An 18,941-nucleotide genomic window follows, 5' to 3' on the forward strand; every position below is an offset into this window, starting at 1 on the left:
GGACCCTGGCATCAGTAGTTTCAAAAGTACCCAGCTGATTTCAGTGTGCAGCCAAGATTGAGAATCACAGCCTTAGAGAAAGTAATTTCAGTAGGGAGGTGGGGGTTAAAGCAGTTTATAAAGCCTTCAGAAGGGAATAGGGAGAAAAAATATAAAATGGGAAGTATAAATTGAATGTTTCAGAAGAAGAGAAAGGAAAGAAATATCTTTCCAAAGGCCCAGAGCAGATTGGGTACTTTGGCAGAAATTACATGGCTTTCTGATTTCCCAGTATATACTATTACACAGCAGAGCAAGATGTATTTCTGTAACATATATTTTATAACTATTAGGTTAAATCATAAATATATATAAATTATGACAATTATGACTATTATGACTATTGCTTTAACAGCTTTGTTATGGTGGTTCTGAAAGTTACTCAATATAAAGAATGATTCAGTAAATTTTACTTATATTTCATTTGATTATATTCCCTTAAAAGAAAAATTATGTTAATATGGAAAATGGAAAAAAATAATAACCAGTGATATACAGAGGGGAAAAATCAAACCAGGAAACATCTCAAAATAGGAAACATTGTAAGGGGGGAATCATATTAATATTTGATTGAAATGAATACATAAGTAATTATGGTTCCTGGGTCTAGAGACATACATTTCTATTCAGAATAATGCCTTCTATTTCAGCTATTGAATTAGAATACTCGGTAGATCTGGGATTATCGTGGCACCCATTGGTAAGGGACTGTCTTCCCACCAATGTCGAATGCAGTCGCTATCACCTGCAGCGGATCCTGGTGTCAGACACGTTCAACAAGTGGACCAGAATCACTCTGCCTCTCCCTCCTTACACCAGGTATGGATGCTTCTGTGTGTTGTGAACCCAAATGTGATATAATTTGGCATGTCAGATCTCAGCACAGCAAGTTTAAATGAGATATATAAGATTTTGTTACCTATTGATGGTATTCCCCTGCATGAATTAAGTCTTTCTTGGTAAGTAACATAGAAACCAGTTTTTATGATGACATTGTTTTGTCTTTTCCAAAAATAATACACTTTTACTTACTTTTAACTCTAATATTTTTAAAGAATGACATATGCAAGAAATCAGTGAGCTTCTCCACCTTCATTCACTTTGCCAAGAACAAGTCTTAAATTTAAAACAGGTACACTAGATAGAAAGTACTAGTAGATTTAAATAGACTTCGTTTTCTGCCACTCAGACTACTGTAAATATAACAGTGAGTGGTGTCAGATAAATGAGGTATTTGCTATCATAAATGTGTTTTAAAATAAGTGTCTGTTTCTGAAATTTTATTTTAAATAATATCTTGAAAATTATCACCTGGAGCATTTTTTATGTGAAAAAAACAATTATAAATACTTTATTCATTGTGTCTATAAGAAATGATGGTGGCTTCACTTTAGAGAGATAGTAAAAAGGTAAGTGGGGAAAAAAAGAAATAATGTTGGCTTAATAAAATTGCCTTGGTAAAGGCATAAAGTTAAGTCTAAATATCTGTGTGCTTGCAACTGTTTGAGTAAAGTAGATAATCCACCTTGTCTAGTGGGATGGTGCTACATGATTCTCCTTTCTCCACCTAAGTAAGTGCTAATCATAGGAAAGTTTTAAAATCTGTATAGGAATTCCTGTTCCCTCCAAGAAAATGGCAATCAGTTGTTGTCCTTACAAAAGAAGCAAAGCAACCGATGCAGTTTATGGAAAAGGAGTTATAGTGTGGGCTCATTATTGTTCTCTCGACTCCCCACAAGTGAAGAATGAATAAATCTTCCTAGAACATGACCATAAAATTCAACCATTCATCTAGGGCATAACGTTTCTTAGGATTATCAAAAATGGGTTGGTTTCAGTTACTGACAGCCAAGGGCTGCCCTACAATTGCTGGCTCAGAGGTACGAAGCTATATTAACTGTCAGCACAGTTGCCAAGTTTAAATGAGATACGTGAGATTTTGTTGCTCATTAAAGGGATTGCCATGCATGAATTATTAAGGCGATCTTAATAAGTAAAATAGAAAAATAAACCTCCATTAAGGCAGCAGTCTTTTAAGTCTTTATGTATTCTGTGAATTATTACCCAGCTACTCGGTAGCATTTTGCAAATAAGTGACATTCTAAGATTTACTCCAGCTAGTCATTATCCCCTTACGTCTTTTACTCAAGGAAAGTAATTATTCCTCATCTTTTAACCTATCGTTTAATTGTCTCTTACACATACCTACAAGAATTTTAACCCTTTCAAATTATATTTGAAAAATCTGATGAGAATTTATTTCCTCTTGCTATTGTATTGAAACTGTACAGTTAATTTATTATACTACTCTCAAAGCTCACACTGTACAACGGTTTTAAAGTCAACACTGCCTTTTGGATAAGTCAACAGATCCTTGGGATAATTCAGAAAGAAACGTGTATGTTGGAGCTCAAGTCAGACTCACTTCTTATCATGCTCTTCCACATGCCAAAGATTAGAACAGTGCACCAGGCTTAGAGTACTTTTTCTCCAACACAGATTAACATATTTATACTATATCTGTTCTTATATCCACTCACTTTTTAAACATGGTGTTTCCTTGTTTTGAGTTGAGCTTACTGTCTCAACATCTGTGAAGCGTTGACACATCACTGTTTATGTTGTCCACCAGGACAGAATTGGGAATTTTAGTTTGTAGCTCTTTCCTATAAGCAAGCATGATCTGACAACTTAAAGCCATGTGCTATATAGGGTGTGGCAATGTGCCAGTGTAGGTCTCTCCACTCACTCACTTGTGACCCCAACCTAGGATCCCAGAATAATTGGTACAGTGGTGGTAAGTCAACTGAAGTTGGTTGTCCACAAATTAACATCAAACCATTAACCAAATGAAATGGCCAGTAGTCATCAGTCATGATTATTCAACCATTTAGTCACTCATTAAATATTTTTAAAGTGTCTAGTTATGTGCTAGTTTCATGTGAGGGGCTGAACTCATTCCTGCCTCAAGGTGCATTTAGTCCAGTAGGAAGGGGGAATCCCCAGTAATCACAGAAGTAAACATACAATTCAGGTCTGATAAAAGATGGAGGACAGTTGCATGGTGCTAAGACATTGCATATAGTAGGGAGATTTGCCTTGGTGAAGAAAGCCAAGGAATGCTTTCTTGAGAAAGGATAATTGAGGTAAGATATGAAGGATGCATAGGAGTTAAGTAGGTGGAGAGTAAGGGGAAGAGTGTTGTATGTAAAGATAATAACTTATAGTAGGAGGAAGCAGGTATTTGAGATACTAGAAGAATGGATCAGAGAAAGAGAGAAGGTAGAGTGAGGTGTGAGATGGTGAGATCATGAAGATCATTGTAGGTTGGACTAAAGATTTGCAGATTTGTTATATGAACAATGAAAAGCCTGCTAAAGTGCTTGGGAATAGGGAGATGTGATCAGATTTGCATTCAGAAAAGCTTATTCTAACTGGACAGCAAATTGTGGAGGATAAGAATAGATGTAAGGAGACTTTTAAAAAGACAGTAAGTGCTAGTAGCTTGGACTAAAATGCAGCAAACATGAATAGAGTGGAGAAATTCAAGAGAAATGGAGGCAATAAAATTGATGTCTTTTACTCAAGGAAAGTAATTATTAAATGGGCGTGGGAGGGTGAGAGAAAGGGCAATGTTGAAGATGACTCCCTGGTTTCTGAATTGCAGAACTACAGGCATGCCGGTGCTTTTCACTGGCAAGGGAACACAGACTAAACACAAGGTACATCACACTCTGCTTCAAACATTGTTCTATGTGAACATTGTTCTTAATAAATTGGGGTAGATAGAACCATAGTGTGTATTCTTCCCCATATACACTGGTTAAGTTAGATCATCCTAGAAGACAAAAAAAAATGAATGGAAAGCATTGTGCTTTAGTGGAGGCTCCAGCTTTTCAGCACAGTAAGCTTTGAAGCAAGTCATTTCATGTCCCTCAGCTTCAGTTTCCCTCGCTGAAAAAATTGAGATACTTTTACCCTAAGAAAATTGAGTAAACGTGCATGGAAGTGTTTCGGACATTGTAAGCATTTATTAAAATATAAATCATCTTTATTTTTTATAAGTTAACCACATATCACACTTGTTTGTTATCAGACTTAAACTTCAGTCAGATTAAGAAGTCTTCCTAGATTAGCTTAAGCAAAGTGAGCCCATGGTTACAGTGGGATGCTATGTTAAGTTCCTGTAGGAGTTTACAATATGATTGGGGAAAATGAGAAGTATACCCAATAAACAACTTAAAAATAATACATGCTGTGTGTAAGTTAGAGCTTCACTAAGGAATGGGCTGGAAATGCCGTAGGTATGAAGAAAGGGAAGACAGTGTTCAATGCCAGAGTTTGAGAGGGTTTTTTGGAAGAAAGGGGCCCTCAAAGAATGGCTAAGAATTCAGTGGGTAAGAAGAATATTCTAAATTGGGAACCGTGTGAACAGGCCGCATGAGCCTGGGTGAAGCACAGGAGTTGCTGATAGAAGCAGAGAGTTCGTGTCTGGAAGGTGTGGAAACTTGTGAGTAGAGTTGGGTTAACTTATAGCAAGTTTGAAGCACGGCAAATGAGTTTAGACTTACAGGAAAAATGAACTATGGTGGGTTTTGAGATGAGAATATTCTTCTAAAGAAAAAAATTGGGAGAGCAGAGAGACTTGAGTAAGAGGAAAGTGGCAAAGGAATTGTGAGAATGACGGCACATGAAATAACAAGGCTCATGCTATGGCTAACATGGAGGATATGAGGCAGATATTATAGGGCATTTCAAAGAAAGAATCTATAAAAATCGGTAACAGTTTCTTCAATTGCACACATCAAGAGGTGACTCTAAAGTCTGAAACCCGAAAGAGTGGTGAGAAGAAGTGGGAAGAGAGTTAAAGTTTATTCCAGGAGGGACAATATGGCAAATTTAATCAATTGATGCTGAATTAAGTAATATTGCTGGAAATACAAATGCAAACATCCATTTGACAGAGATACAAAGATTGGAGACAAGCAAAGGTAATAAATTTGGAGGCATGATAGGCAATGCTGTAAAATTGTCTCAGCTCTCCATAGGAGAATATTTAAAAAGAAGAGAAAGAGCCCAGCCGGTGTCCCTCAGTGGTTAAGGGTCCACTCATTAGCCAAGAGGTCACCAGTTCGATGCCTGGTCAGGGCACATGCCTGGGTTTTGGGCTTGATCCCTGGTAGGAGGCATGCAGGCCAATAGATGTTTCTTTTTCATCAATGTTTCTATCTCTCTATCTCTCTCCCTTCCTCTCTCTCTAAACTCAATTTTTTTAAAAAATATATTTTATTGATTTTTCACAGAGAGGAAGGGAGAGGGATAGAGAGCTAGAAACATCGATGAGAGAGGAACATCGATCAGCTGCCTCCTGCACACCTCCTACTGGAGATGTGCCCACAACCAAGGTACATGCCCTTGGCCAGAATCGAACCTGGGACCTTTCAGTCCGCAGGCCGACGCTCTATCCACTGAGCCAAACCGGTTAGGGCTAAACTCAATTTTTAAAAAAACATATTTAAAAATATATATGTAGATTATTATTTTTTTTAAAAAAGAAAGGATACCTAAATTTCATAGCAGAATGAGTGGAAATGACTATTAAAGGAAGCAAGAGGATGCAGTCATGGAGGCAGAAGAAGAATCAGAATAACATGATATTGAAAAGCCAGTGAGAAGAGAGTGTCAAGAAGGAAGAAAATCCTGAAGAAAAAAGTTTCACAATAAATTTACTAAATTTAGTCAGTGACCTTCAAAAGAACAGTTTTAGTAAGACACCGAAAATAAATACAGCTTGTCTGGCCCCAGAGCCCATGGGCTTGATCGCTGTATTAGTACTACATCTTTATTGCTTGCATGAGAGTTATAGTCCTAGGAGACATAGGAAGGGAGAATGCTAGGAGTTCTTGAGAGAAACTGAAAATAAGATAGGAAGATGCCAAAATCAATTTCATAGCCCCTAACCTGAATCTGCCTCCTCTTCTTTACTAACCGAGACTAAAAATAACAGGTGGCTCAAGTGGCTTGGGTTCTTGAAATGCCACCTGAGAACCAGGGTGAGTCAGTGGAAGGGCAGGTAACTCAAATCCACCCAGAAAGGTAGAGGGGGAAGCTGCCACTGGAAGGCTCAGGTGTGACTTGACTATTTTAAGTCACAGTTTGAAGATGATCCACTCCCTTATACTGTCCCTAATGACCTAGCTGATACCAGAGTCTTTAAAGATTAACTACAACACTCTGGAAGCCAGGTGGTTTTAACCACAGCATGGAAGCTACTTAATGTTTGCAGGAAGTTGAAGGGAAGGTGATAAGCACATAAAAGGGCTAGAAGATTGTGGAGTAACCGGGGTGATAAGATGGGGGTGGAAGAAGCTATAGCTTTTTGCAGGTAAATAAATTTAGGGAGGGAGGATATTTTCAATGATATTTCCACCTATTATAACTATAAATGAAGAAAAGGTCTTATTCAAAGAAAACCAAATGACTAAGCACAATATTTACTGAGTTCACCATGGAGAAATATTCAAGGGAGTTACAAGTTTATTTTTTAAAGGGGAGATTCTTTAAACTTACCCTGGTATTCTTTTATTTCCCTCCATTGTTATGTTCAACTTAGTATCTTTTGAAAGACTTTTGGCAAGCATTCATATTACTGAACACCTTGTTAAAATTTCTCTGTGAAGTCAAGGAAGCCTTGGACTTCTCTTCCCTATCCATCTTCGAATCCGTTATTTTGATACTTTAAGCTTTGCTGCTATAACTTGACCAAATGTCTGCTGGTCATTCAGGACTACAGAACATAAAATAATTTTGTCTACTATAAACCATTGTACCATTGATTTTCACATACTGAATATATTAATCGTATTTTGTCGTTATGTTAAAACAAATTAAATCTATTTATATTTATATTGCAACAGAGACTAAAACTATTTCCAGAAATTCTGCATTCCCTCTAAGCTTTATCAGTTGTCAACCTTGTTGCTAACGTGTTATTAGAGAAATTTGAAATTTGGCTGTACTTTGTACATATTGCTATGTGTGGATTCTTCAGAATTGTTAAGATTGTTTTAACAAATATAAGTAATTCTGCATTGAGAATGTATTTTGTAAGTTATAGGAAGTTCCTTTCATTTGAAGGATGGACCAGTGGATTTGATGCCTCAGTGGGCTTACTCAAAACTGTAGTTTTTATTATCATTACTATTATAATTATCAGCAAAAATAATACAACCTTATTTTATCAAAAAAGGATATCTCTTCTCTTTTATTATAATCATCCAATCAAAATATTATCATTTTTTGATGAGTATGAAGGGACCACAGATTATTTTTGGCTCATGTTTATCTATTTTACATCCAAACTTACAAAATTGAAGAGAATAGTAAACTATACTTCCACATAATCATCCCCCAGCTTCAACAATTATCAATTCAGGACCAACCTTGTTTCATCACTCCCACCCCTATCTTGAAGCAAATACCAGACATTATATCACTTCAACTGTAAATGTTTTAGTATATCTCTAAGAAGGACTTTTTAAAGAACGTATTGTTATACCATTATTACACTACAATTTAATAATTTTTTATTCAATACTTACTCAGTATTCAATATTCAGATGTCCCTGTTTGTCTCGTAAGACCTGTTATAGTTTTTTTTTCAAACTAGGATACAAATCAATATAATTGGTTGATATACCTCTTAAGTTTCCTTTAACCGGAATCCCCCTGCCTGTCTTTTAAGATGAGGACTCAGACACAGGAAGGTTATTTGATTTTCCCCACAGACACACAGACAGTGTCTGAACCAGGATTATACCAAAGTCCCCCATTTGCTCTCTTTCTAGGAAGAAAGGCCATGTGGGGTGGCTCCCTTACATTCTTCTATTGCTAACTCTAATGTGCTTTCCGCCCTAGTTCCAGAAAGTTATCATGAAGGATCTAGGTCACCTTATGAGGGTACTTTACCTTTATCACATGCTTGGGGTCATAACCTGTAGTCCAAACACTTTCTCCTCTCATGCCAGTTTTCAGACCTCAGTGTATTTAATGAGACATTTAGGAGGAAGGAAAATTAAATGACATTCATTCATGGTGAGATCAGTGTTACCTAAAAATGCCAGAGCCTATTTTTTTAAAATATATTTTATTGATTTTTTTTTTACAGAGAGGAAGGGAGAGGGATAGAAAGTTAGAAACATCGATGAGAGAGAAACATCGATCAGCTGCCTCCTGCACACTCCCCACTGGGGATGTGCCCGCAACCAAGGTACATGCCCTTGACCAGAATCCTGGAACCCTTCAGTCCGCAGGCCGACACTCTGTCCACTGAACCAAACCGGTTAGGGCCAGCCTATTTTTTCTCTAGCTCTTGTCTGTGGGTCACGGCTGTGACCCTGTGTTCAGTTAATCTGACCTATGCTTTCCCCAGTTATACACCTGTGAGTGGAATTGCTGGATCATAAAGTAACTATGTTCATTGTTTTGAGAAAGTGACAACAGCTACCCCATTTTACATTCCCTCTAGCAGTGTATTTGGGTTCAGATTTCTCTATATCCTTGTCAACACTTGTTATTGCTGTGTGTTTTTATCATAGTCATCCTAGTGGGTATGAAGTTGTATCATATTGTGGTTTTGATCTCAATTTCTCTAATGACTAATGATGTTGACCATCTTTTCATGCATTAATTGGTCATTTATATGTCTTCTTTGGAATATTCTCAAATTTGTCTAACACAAATATAGGCTAATTGAGGAAATTTTATGCCAAATATAATGACAGGATCTTGGATAAGGTTTTGAAATGGGACAGACATTGCATAGCCCATAACTCAAACCAGAGGGTCAGAGGCTTCAGCCCTGACATTGACTTGCAGACGTTATGATGAATAGACATGTGCATACATACAGCAGCAATACACATTGCCTCCAGTAGCTAAACAGTCATTCATATGTTGGGGTTATGGTAGATGCGGGATTATTCTATAGGGATTGAGATAGAGTTTTGAGGGATTTACTGAATGAGAATACAAAGTAATAATAAACCAAGAGATCCTTGCTTTGTCTCAGTTTTGTGAGTGGATCGGTGTAATTTGGGCACTCACCCTCAACTTCTTTGTTGGTAGAGTACTGAGCTATGGTTTCTAGTTCTAAGTAATTTATGTAACTCTTTGAGAGTAAAGGAAACATCAGGGAATAGTGAAAAGATTAGAAAAAAATATGTATGGGCCTATCAAGGGCTTTTTCTCCTGATGGTGATGACGACAAGGACTTCATAGATAGAGCCGTCTGGCAGAAAAGAGCAGATTCCGACTCTGCAATGTGTGTGGAAACCTATTGAAGGTATAGGAAAGGTTTGCTGAAAGGTTCCCAGGGAGGGCAGTGATGGAAACCATGCTACTGACAGGGACATTTTAACTACTTACCAGTGGGTATTTAATTATTAAATGGTACTTAGGAGCACTTGCTATGTGCTATACATGGAGAGGAAATGATGTAAATTCAGAAAAGGAGCAAGGCAAGACATTTCAAGGATATAAAATAAAAAGGAGAAATCTGTTACGGGCTATTTTCCTCCCAACGCCAAGAAGCAGCAGCTGGTGGAGGTTGTCATTATAAAAAAGCTTCAGGATAAATGATGACACCTGCCAAGGGACTTCAGATACTCGTAGGTCGTGGAAAACACGAACTAATTAATTATCACAACACCCTTGGGAGGTGGGAAGCAGCATTTCCTAGTTGTATGGGTGGGTAAGTGTCAGCCCATAAACATCAGTGGTTTGGCCCTTTGACACAGTGGAGCTGTGACAGGACTGGGAACAAAATGTCCTGGCATTTCAACTTCCAGACATGTGGGGTTTTTCATGGCTGCAGGGCTGTAGAACAGCTCAATTGTGATAGCGCGGCTGTGAGGCAGCCCTGGGGCCAGGCCCCTCTGTGGCTGGACAGCTCTGCTCTGCTCCTTGATGGTCTGCTCTGTTTTGCTTTGCCAATCTGCTTTGTGCTTTGCTGGTCTGCTCCTCTCTGCGGTGCTGGTCTGCTCTGCTCTGTGCCCATCTGCTCTGGCCTGAGCTGGTCTGCTTCTCTCTGCTCCAGGGAGGTAACTTTGGTGTTTTGGCTCAGCCAGGGAGGGAGACTCAGTCTTCGGTGGAAAGTTCACTCCCAGTCTTTCATTTTTAATTTCTATTCCAATTCATCCTCTTAGTGAATGTGTTCCCTTTTCTTATACAATGACATTGGCTAGAGTATGTATGCCTGATTTGTGGGTACATAATTACTAGTTATTCTTTGTTATTCCCAAGGATATAAAATCACATTTGAGACGGGACCTTTAAAATCATCTACTTTAACCCTCTCATTATATGTTAAGTTACTCTCCGTGGACATAGAATTTACTGGTACCAGAGTATAGATCAGAGCCCTTATTTGAAAATGTCATGGTTAGAGGTTCCCATAAAAGCTATCAATCCCCACAATGCATCTGGCTCTTTTTTTTAAAGTGTATATTTTTATTGATTTCAGAGAGAAAGGGAGAGGGAGAGAGAAACATCCTCTTACTGAGGAATCGAGCCCACAACACAGGCATGTGCCTGGGGAATCGAGCCCACAACACAGGCATGTGCCCTTGACCGGAATCGAACCCGGGACCCTTTAGTCCGCAGGCCAATGCTCTATCCATTGAGCCAAACCAGCTAGGGCGCACCTGGCTCTTAAATTTATGTACAAGCTCTCTGTTAAGTGGCTGCCCAGCCTAATTAAACACACCCAGTGATTAGAAAGACACCACTGCTAGGCAGCCCATGCTACCTCCCAATGGCAAGGAAGTTCTCCTTCCCTTTCAACATCAAACCACTGCCCCTCCACACTGACCCCCAGCCCCTGCCTACCCGTCTATAAGACCTCTCTTATTTCATTTTCCTGACCATCTTTATTGCTGTTAACTTAATATCCTTTCAGTAACTGCTTTTGAAGCCCAATCTATAGATGTCACCAACAATAAAATGATAAGTAAGGAGAATTATCTAACAGAGAAAATTACACATAAAAGGGTACTTTTAATGCAAGGTGAGAGGGCTTTGATGAAGCATATATAAAATATTAGGAAAACAAGGAAATTCCATTACTTGCCTACTATCTATAAGCACTGAAGATATAAAGCAATATTTCCCGAAGGAATACAGAGATATTCCCTGCCCTTCAGAAGCTTATGGTCTAAAGAAAGACAGAAGAAATATACCAGTATAAGTTTGACTTGCTATCAGAATCCAAGCGATGATGTGCTCTGGAAATACGATATTCCACTATGTTGCTTATAAGAAGTTGCCGAGCATTAACAGGCATGGCTATTCATAAACTTAGTCACTAAAAATTAAGTGATCAGCAGAGTTGCACAACTGCAGGGGCCTTCTTCACATAATTTCCTGTGAGAATGCAGCCCCTGGATACCAACTCCCTGCACCTATAGAGCACCTACTAAGTGCTAAACACTGTACCTCGAGTGTGTAATGTTGAACAAAAGGAATTAACCCTGCTCCCTTATAACTTCCTTTTCTGAGGAGGAGACAGACATTTAAGAAATACATATGCAAATAATCATAGGACTACAGTTTTGGTCAATGCTATAAAATGAAAAGAACAGTTTGCTGTAGAATAAATGTAATTTTTAAAAAGATCACAAAGAAAAATTTCTCTATGAGTACCTGGCATTTCCTCTGAGACCCAAAGGCCACACAGGGATTAATCTGGCAGAGAGAGGGAAAATATGCAGGCAGAGGTGGGAGATCAGTAAGCTTCAAGAACTGAGAGAAGAGGCTATGCTCCAGAGTGAGTAGCCAGGATGAGGGACTAGCTCATGTGGAGCCTCATGGGCCAAGGAGGAGTTTAGGGTTGAAGCTAAATGCAATAGGATGTGTGATAAGAGAGAATTAGGTAGATACTTCTCTGCTGGGAATGACATATGAGGGCTGATGAGCAAGAGGATTGTGGAGAAATCTGTCTGTGCATAGATGCTTAGTAAACAAATATCAAACTGAACTATTTATTTTCAGTGTGAAGATTTTAGTTCTGATCTGTTTCTTTTCTATTTTCTAAACTTAATAGAAATGTTTTCTGTTAGAAAATACAAAAACCTTGCTGTTTGTTGTTGGTCTTTTGCCCTGCCTGACACAGATATATCCCAGTCAAGTGATTCAATCTGTTAATGACAAACATATCTGAGTCCATAAAACAAAACTTGCTCTGGCTAATCATTTCCTCTGTTTCAAACTCACTTGAGCCTCAGGCATTTTTTGGATTTTACTGCCACCTAGTGTCTCTGAAAACATAAGTTTGTGTTTCTGAACAAGACACTCCCCAAAACTGTACAACTCTGCAAATATATTTCTACTTCTGAAATGGGAGAATGTCTAATTTGGTTTTATTTATATTGAATTTAAATCAATATAATATAATTCTAGTCTTATTTATAACCCTCTCTCTTTTACCTGTTCAGTTATCCAGGATTTCACTGATCCCTCTGATTTGCACTCCTACAGTCTTAAGACTTGCATGTGAAAATTCCTCACAAATGCTGTGTGAGGTGGACCAATATGCCCAAGTATCTGGCCTTCAGGAGCAAGTAGGAGTTGAAGTCCAACTCGTAGCCTGCTTCCTAAGTCAAATGCAGAGGGGTTGTGGCATCTTTTTCTAATTTGCAAATATAAGTTATCTGCAGACCCACAGTGGCCCCCACACAAAATTCAGGGCTCACCGTTCCCTTGAAACTATTGGTTTTAGGATTAGTTTTAGTTTCTGTTTTTACAAGGCTTATAAAGATCATTGGCCCAAAATATATTCTCAAGCTTTTGCAGTTCAGTTTGGTTTGGTTTTGTTAACCACTTTTGCATAGAACACTGCCATGACGAATGCTCTTTTCAGAACACACGTGGGGATATCCATGCCTTTGTGTTCCCCTCCTCCGTGCACCTGTTCAAACACACCAGAACCCGCCTTTTCACCACACCCTTCGTTATAATTCTCTCTTTCTTCAAAGGTCCCAAGCCACTCGTTTCCGTTGGCATCAACCAGCTCCTTTTGACAAGCAGCAGACGTGGGCGATAGATAATGTCTATATCGGGGATGGCTGCATAGACATGTGCAGTGGCCATGGGAGGTGCATCCAAGGAAACTGTGTGTAAGTAGATGTGTTCTCTTCCTTCTGTAGAAAGTTCCTGACTCACATTCCAGCCAGGAGATTTTTCTGAAACTGGTTTATTAGTCATTCCCAAGCTACCTTAAATTATACATTTGTCCTAAAATCTGATGCTGAGCTAACTACAGGGTTTATGGCAACTGTATCTTCATTCTTGCTTGGAGATTAGGAAGTGAACAATAGCTATCTTGTCAGGAGAAAGCTGAATTATAATTGACTGATTTTATTTCCTTCTGTGTTTCTGTGATACACCAGAACCTTGAAATAGACATTAAAAGAAGAGCAGGGGTTTCATATGTTCTGACCAAAAGTAATACATCATTAAGTATTTTCCTCACTTAGGTCTGAATATATGTAAGGATATACATTACTGTGGTTTAATTGGTCTTCCCATGCTGTTTGCTAAAGAAAGTACATAAATACCTGATCAATTTACCAGGTATATATTTTATGGAGAGGCCTGTTATTTTGTTCTTAGAGGTCCTTGGCATCTTTGGAAGGATCTAAACGAGGTAGGTGTGTGTGTGTGTGTGTGTGTGTGTGTGTGTGTGTGTGTTGTGTACTACAGGCCTCTATGCTTTATTTTCAAAGATTATACTGTTTGATAAATTGAAGATGCTAAGAGAGAATTCATAGTGCCTTCTCCACTAATCTTCTCACACCTGGGAAGTCTTTCTTTTGTTTAATGATCTGGCCCATATCCAGAATCATCTCTGAGACTCCTGAGCCTCCCAGTTCTGAATTCATATTTCCTCCCACATGGAACAGAGAAGTCAGTCCTTTGGTCAGAAAGGTCAGATGCTGTTCAAAGTACCTTCTGCTGTTAGAAACATGGCTTCTTGGATTCCCAATTGGCCCAAAGGCTCTATTAAAAAGACCAGTTCTGTAAATTGTTAGGGCCTACCAGTTTAGTTTGGCATCTGCAGCTGTTCATCAGCCATCCAGAACTGTGTCACATAGAGACAGGGCTTTAGTAAATTTTTTGAAGTTGCTTCTTTCTCGCCACCTATAAATCCATGCCATTACTTTAAGAAAGCCTAGGGGCATTTAATCCACAGCTTATTTTTAACTTAAAGCACTCTTATGGAGAGGAGGTGAGTTCTGGCAAGCTCTGTGAAGATGAGTAACCTTTCATCATCATGGATGGGAAAACGGTTCGGCTTCACTAATTTGAGCACACACTTGTGCGGGGCTATGTTTGATGTTGACTTTTCCTGTCTCTTTCTCTGCACCCAGCTGTGATGAGCAGTGGGGTGGCCTGTACTGTGATGAGCCTGAGACCTCCCTTCCAACTCAACTCAAAGACAACTTCAATCGAGCTCCATCCAACCAGAACTGGCTTACTGTGAATGGAGGGAAATTAAGCACCGTGTGTGGAGCTGTGGCTTCAGGAATGGCTCTTCATTTCAGCGGGGTGAGTGGTTGGCTACTGGGTAATCATTTCTGCATCCTCTGAGATTCCCCCAAATGGTTGCATCTCTTTTAAGGTTTAATTGGCAGATCAAGATGCAGAGTTGTGCATTCAAAATGCACAGCCCAGATCTGAACTTGCCACTTTATACATATCAGCATACACTAATTATTTCCAACATTTTCCTATCACAAATCAGCTGAGACAATTTAATTATGCAGGGCAGTGCCAGCACGAGGCATATTTAAGTACATATGTTTAATTTCTATCCTGGGAGAGAGTGCTGGCACAATGTGTGAGGGTCTTCCATCTTGATGATGCTCTAACTGAAAACTCTTGAGTTTGCAACAGATTTTGGAATTAAGGAGCCAAAATCTAGAAAATGAGCTTCAATGTTTCCTGAATTTGTTAATAACTATTAATCCTTTATGTAAATTATCCAAGAAAGAATAATTGTCAGTAATTACTAGATACTTGTATTTATAGCAAATTATTTTCTGAATGACAGCAGCAATATTGGAAAATTTCTTTCAGAAATTTATACTCATCCTACATTGCTGCCAAAGATGACTTGTTTAAAAATAGTATTTCTCGCCTGGCTGGGCTCAATCCCCAGCTGGAGGGAGGGTGCAAGAGGCAACTGATCGAGATGTTCCTATCTCTGTATTCCTCTCAATAAAAATGTATTTTTAAAATATAGTATTTCTCCAGTGCCATAATTAAATACCCCTCACAGGCAATTGAATTTTTTTATTATAAATTCAGCCCTGACTGGTTAGAGTATCAGCCCATGCACCAAAGAGTCACAGATTCGATTCCCAAGCATGGACACATACCTGGGTTGCAGGTTTGATCCCTGTGCCCGTGCAGAGCCTGTGAGGGAGGCAATCGATTGATATGTCCCTCCCAACATTGATGTTTCTCTCTCTCATTCTTTCTCTCTCTCTCTCTCTCTCTCTCTCTCTCCCTCTCTCTCTCTCTCTCTCTCTCCCCTTTCCTTCCCCTATTCTACTTTCTTTTTTAAAAAATTATAAATTTACTGTCAGTTCTTTATTTCCCTATCATGCCCTACCTTTGAGTTTGCATTCGTACCAATGAAGTACATTATTTATATTCAGTGTTTAGGCCCAAGAGTAACAAGAGAACATACAGCATATAGGATTTTTTTAACCAACCACACTGACTAGGAATGCAGTGTGTGTTCACAATACTCTTCCTAGCTTAGGTGGAACTCTAAGGGGCCTCGTTTTCCTCATATGTTCAACCAAGAAATCTCTACCTATCTACATAAGGATATGCTGATTAGCCAATGGGAAGGGTAGCGGTCGTACGCCAATTACCATTTTTCTCTTTTATTATAAATGCCTATGAATAACTGGGAAATGTTTAATAAAAAACATAGAACAGTTACTTTAATTCCAGCTCTCATCATGCTTATAAGAAAATAGAAGAGAATCTTCTTAGATACATTGCCCTTTGTAAGTTCTAATACAGAAACTTCAAAGTTCAGCAAATATTTGCTGAGTACCTATTGTGTGCTAGAAGCCATGCTAGGAGCTAGGAGAGATGAATAAAGTGGGTATTATAATACTATGTGACTTGTATTATAAAAGAAAAACAAAAGGGATGGAAGCCAGAGAAAACCAATAACATGCCATCACAATTCCTTATCGCTGTCTGCTCCATTCTGCTTTTCCTTAGGGTTGCAGTCGACTGTTAGTCACCGTGGATCTAAACCTCACCAATGCCGAGTTTATCCAGTTTTACTTCATGTATGGATGCCTGATTCCACCAAACAACCGTAACCAAGGGGTCCTCTTGGAATATTCTGTCAATGGAGGCATCACCTGGAACCTGCTAATGGAAATTTTCTATGACCAGTACAGCAAACCTGGGTTTGTATTTTCTTTTATCTCTAATAACAAGTATGATTAGCAAAGATTCTTGGTGAGCCCTGCCAGTAATCAATCACGGGGACTTATGGGGACCTTGCATTACCCATCAATAGAGGATGCCTCTGAAACCAACCGACATGAAGGTGAGGTTTTTGAGATGGATAAACAGCTGGTTTGGGTTTTTAAGACCAACTAGTTTTCAAATCCCAGAATAAGATAAAGTACAGTACCAATAATGAATAGACCCAGTACAAAAAAACCATATATATTTATGAGACTGTGATAATTAAGTTCAACAGCATTTTGGGAAAATGAAAACAGAAAAAATACTTATTTATATAGATTCATTCTATTTTAGAGAATTGGGGGCTAGAAAATAAACACAATAAAATGTAAATATCCTTAAGAATCCTAGACTCTAGTTTTAAACTCCTTATTTAAAAACCCTGAATAGTCCTGGCCCTGTCCTAGAGCACTAATATTAAGAGTAAAGGGAGGTAAGTTAGCATGGATTAAAAGTGAGATTTTATGCAGAGGAGAATAAACCTCAGGAAATTATTTTCCTCAACAGACTTTATGAGTTGTGAATATAAGTTTGAAAGGGTTTCACATATCCCTGGGGTTTAAATGCGTAATTGTGACTAAGAGGTATTTCAGAACTGATTTCTCGCTGGTGAAGGTTCATGTTGGAGGGTGGAGCCATGTTCTTCCATGTCTGTCCTTGGTGGCTGAGTCAGGGGTGGCGTGCTGGGCTCATTAGCCCACGGTTCTCACTCAACATTTCTTAGTACAACACGTAAAGACAAAGTCAATGTCAAACCACATGCAACTGATAAAGTAATTACTTACAGCCTGGTACTGTCAGGCTGAGAGTCCAAACGTCCTGCCACAATCTAGTGTGCATATTTTGAGCAAATTGCTGGTATTCGTTGGGAGTAGAATGAAATCAAGGAGCCAGGAGAAGGAAACAGATGAAATTAGCTCCAAGGTGACATTAAAAAAAAAAGTCAACTGGCTTATGTCTCCCCAAGTGCATATACTCTAGGTCTGCAGATCCCAGGCAAGCAGAAAATTGTGGAGTCCTTCTAAGGCAGCCCAGGGGCAGTCCAGTAAGGTGATAGTTCCGGGATACTTGAATTGTTCGCATTCTGTTTCCCCAATTTAGTGACTGGAGAGACTTTATAAGATCAAGTCAGTTCATCGTGGTTTTTAAAAATTATTTTAGTCAATGTCCTCACTCACTATGTGACACGGTTGTAAATTACTTTACTTACGTGAGACCTTTGACAAGACTCCCCCCACCCCCACCATCATTTTCTTACAGATTCGTGAATATCCTTCTACCTCCTGATGCTAAAGAGATTGCTACTCGCTTCCGCTGGTGGCAGCCGAGACATGATGGCCTGGATCAGAACGACTGGGCCATTGATAATGTCCTCATCTCAGGCTCTGCTGACCAGAGGACAGTCATGCTGGACACCTTCAGCAGCGCCCCAGTGCCCCAGCACGAACGCTCCCCAGCAGATGCTGGCCCTGTCGGGAGAATTGCTTTTGACATGTTTATGGAGGATAAAACTGCAGGTACATTTTTCATAATGCTGAATAAAAATCCAGTGGAAATGCAATTTGGATTTGGGTCTTTTCAAAAGAGTAGACTATGAAACCTTTTACAGATTCCCAAAAGGTATAGAAACAGAGAAAGGGCATCACCCTTTTTTCCCCTCAATCTTCCTACTTTACATTATAACTAAATATTTTCTTTCATTCAAGCCATCAAGTATGTTTTTATTAAATAACATTCTATGATTTTGTTAATAGGATATTGAAAATTTTCATTTCTGTTCCTGTTTTCTAACGTTGGGTAGAAAGCCAACATTTCCTGGTCACTTGTTTTAATATCAAGAGACAAATGTTTAGTTTTGCTACATGTGAGATGCATTTGTGATTCATGTTTCAGAGAGTGTCCAAGGTCTTGCTTTTCACTTTATTCCAGTAGGAATAGCACAATGAAAATTTGCCTCAAGTATTTTTGTCATAAAATTTTCATCCTTTTTTTTTTTAGTGAGTGAGCATTGGCTATTCCATGATGATTGTACAGTGGAAAGATTCTGTGACTCCCCTGATGGTGTCATGATTTGTGGCAGTCACGATGGGAGAGAAGTGTACGCAGTGACTCACGACTTGACTCCCACTGACAACTGGATCATGCAATTCAAGGTGAAAATGTTATGGTCTTGATTACACAAGTAGCCATATACTATCAATATAAAAATGAAAAAGCAACTGTAGAGACAAAGATTATTTATTTCATTGATTTAATATATACTTTGAAATATAAAATTTAATATTAAGGTATACAATGCAACTATATATAGCTTAATGACCTAATGTACTTTACTTCTGAAC

At 38.7% G+C, this 18,941-nt stretch overlaps 1 protein-coding gene across 1 annotated transcript in view; it reads left to right on the plus strand.

Moving 5' to 3' along the window:
• RELN (reelin) overlaps nt 1–18,941 on the plus strand; it is a 419,315-nt gene that overhangs the window by 369,373 nt on the left and 31,001 nt on the right. Inside the window, 6 exon segments of the mRNA XM_006085409.3 lie at nt 690–858; nt 13,071–13,211; nt 14,466–14,643; nt 16,342–16,535; nt 17,860–18,116; nt 18,598–18,752. Coding sequence (XP_006085471.1) covers nt 690–858; nt 13,071–13,211; nt 14,466–14,643; nt 16,342–16,535; nt 17,860–18,116; nt 18,598–18,752 — 1,094 coding nt within the window.

The sequence above is a fragment of the Myotis lucifugus genome, unplaced genomic scaffold, assembly GCF_000147115.1.
Source record: "Myotis lucifugus unplaced genomic scaffold, Myoluc2.0 scaffold_18, whole genome shotgun sequence".
NCBI lineage: Eukaryota > Metazoa > Chordata > Mammalia > Chiroptera > Vespertilionidae > Myotis > Myotis lucifugus.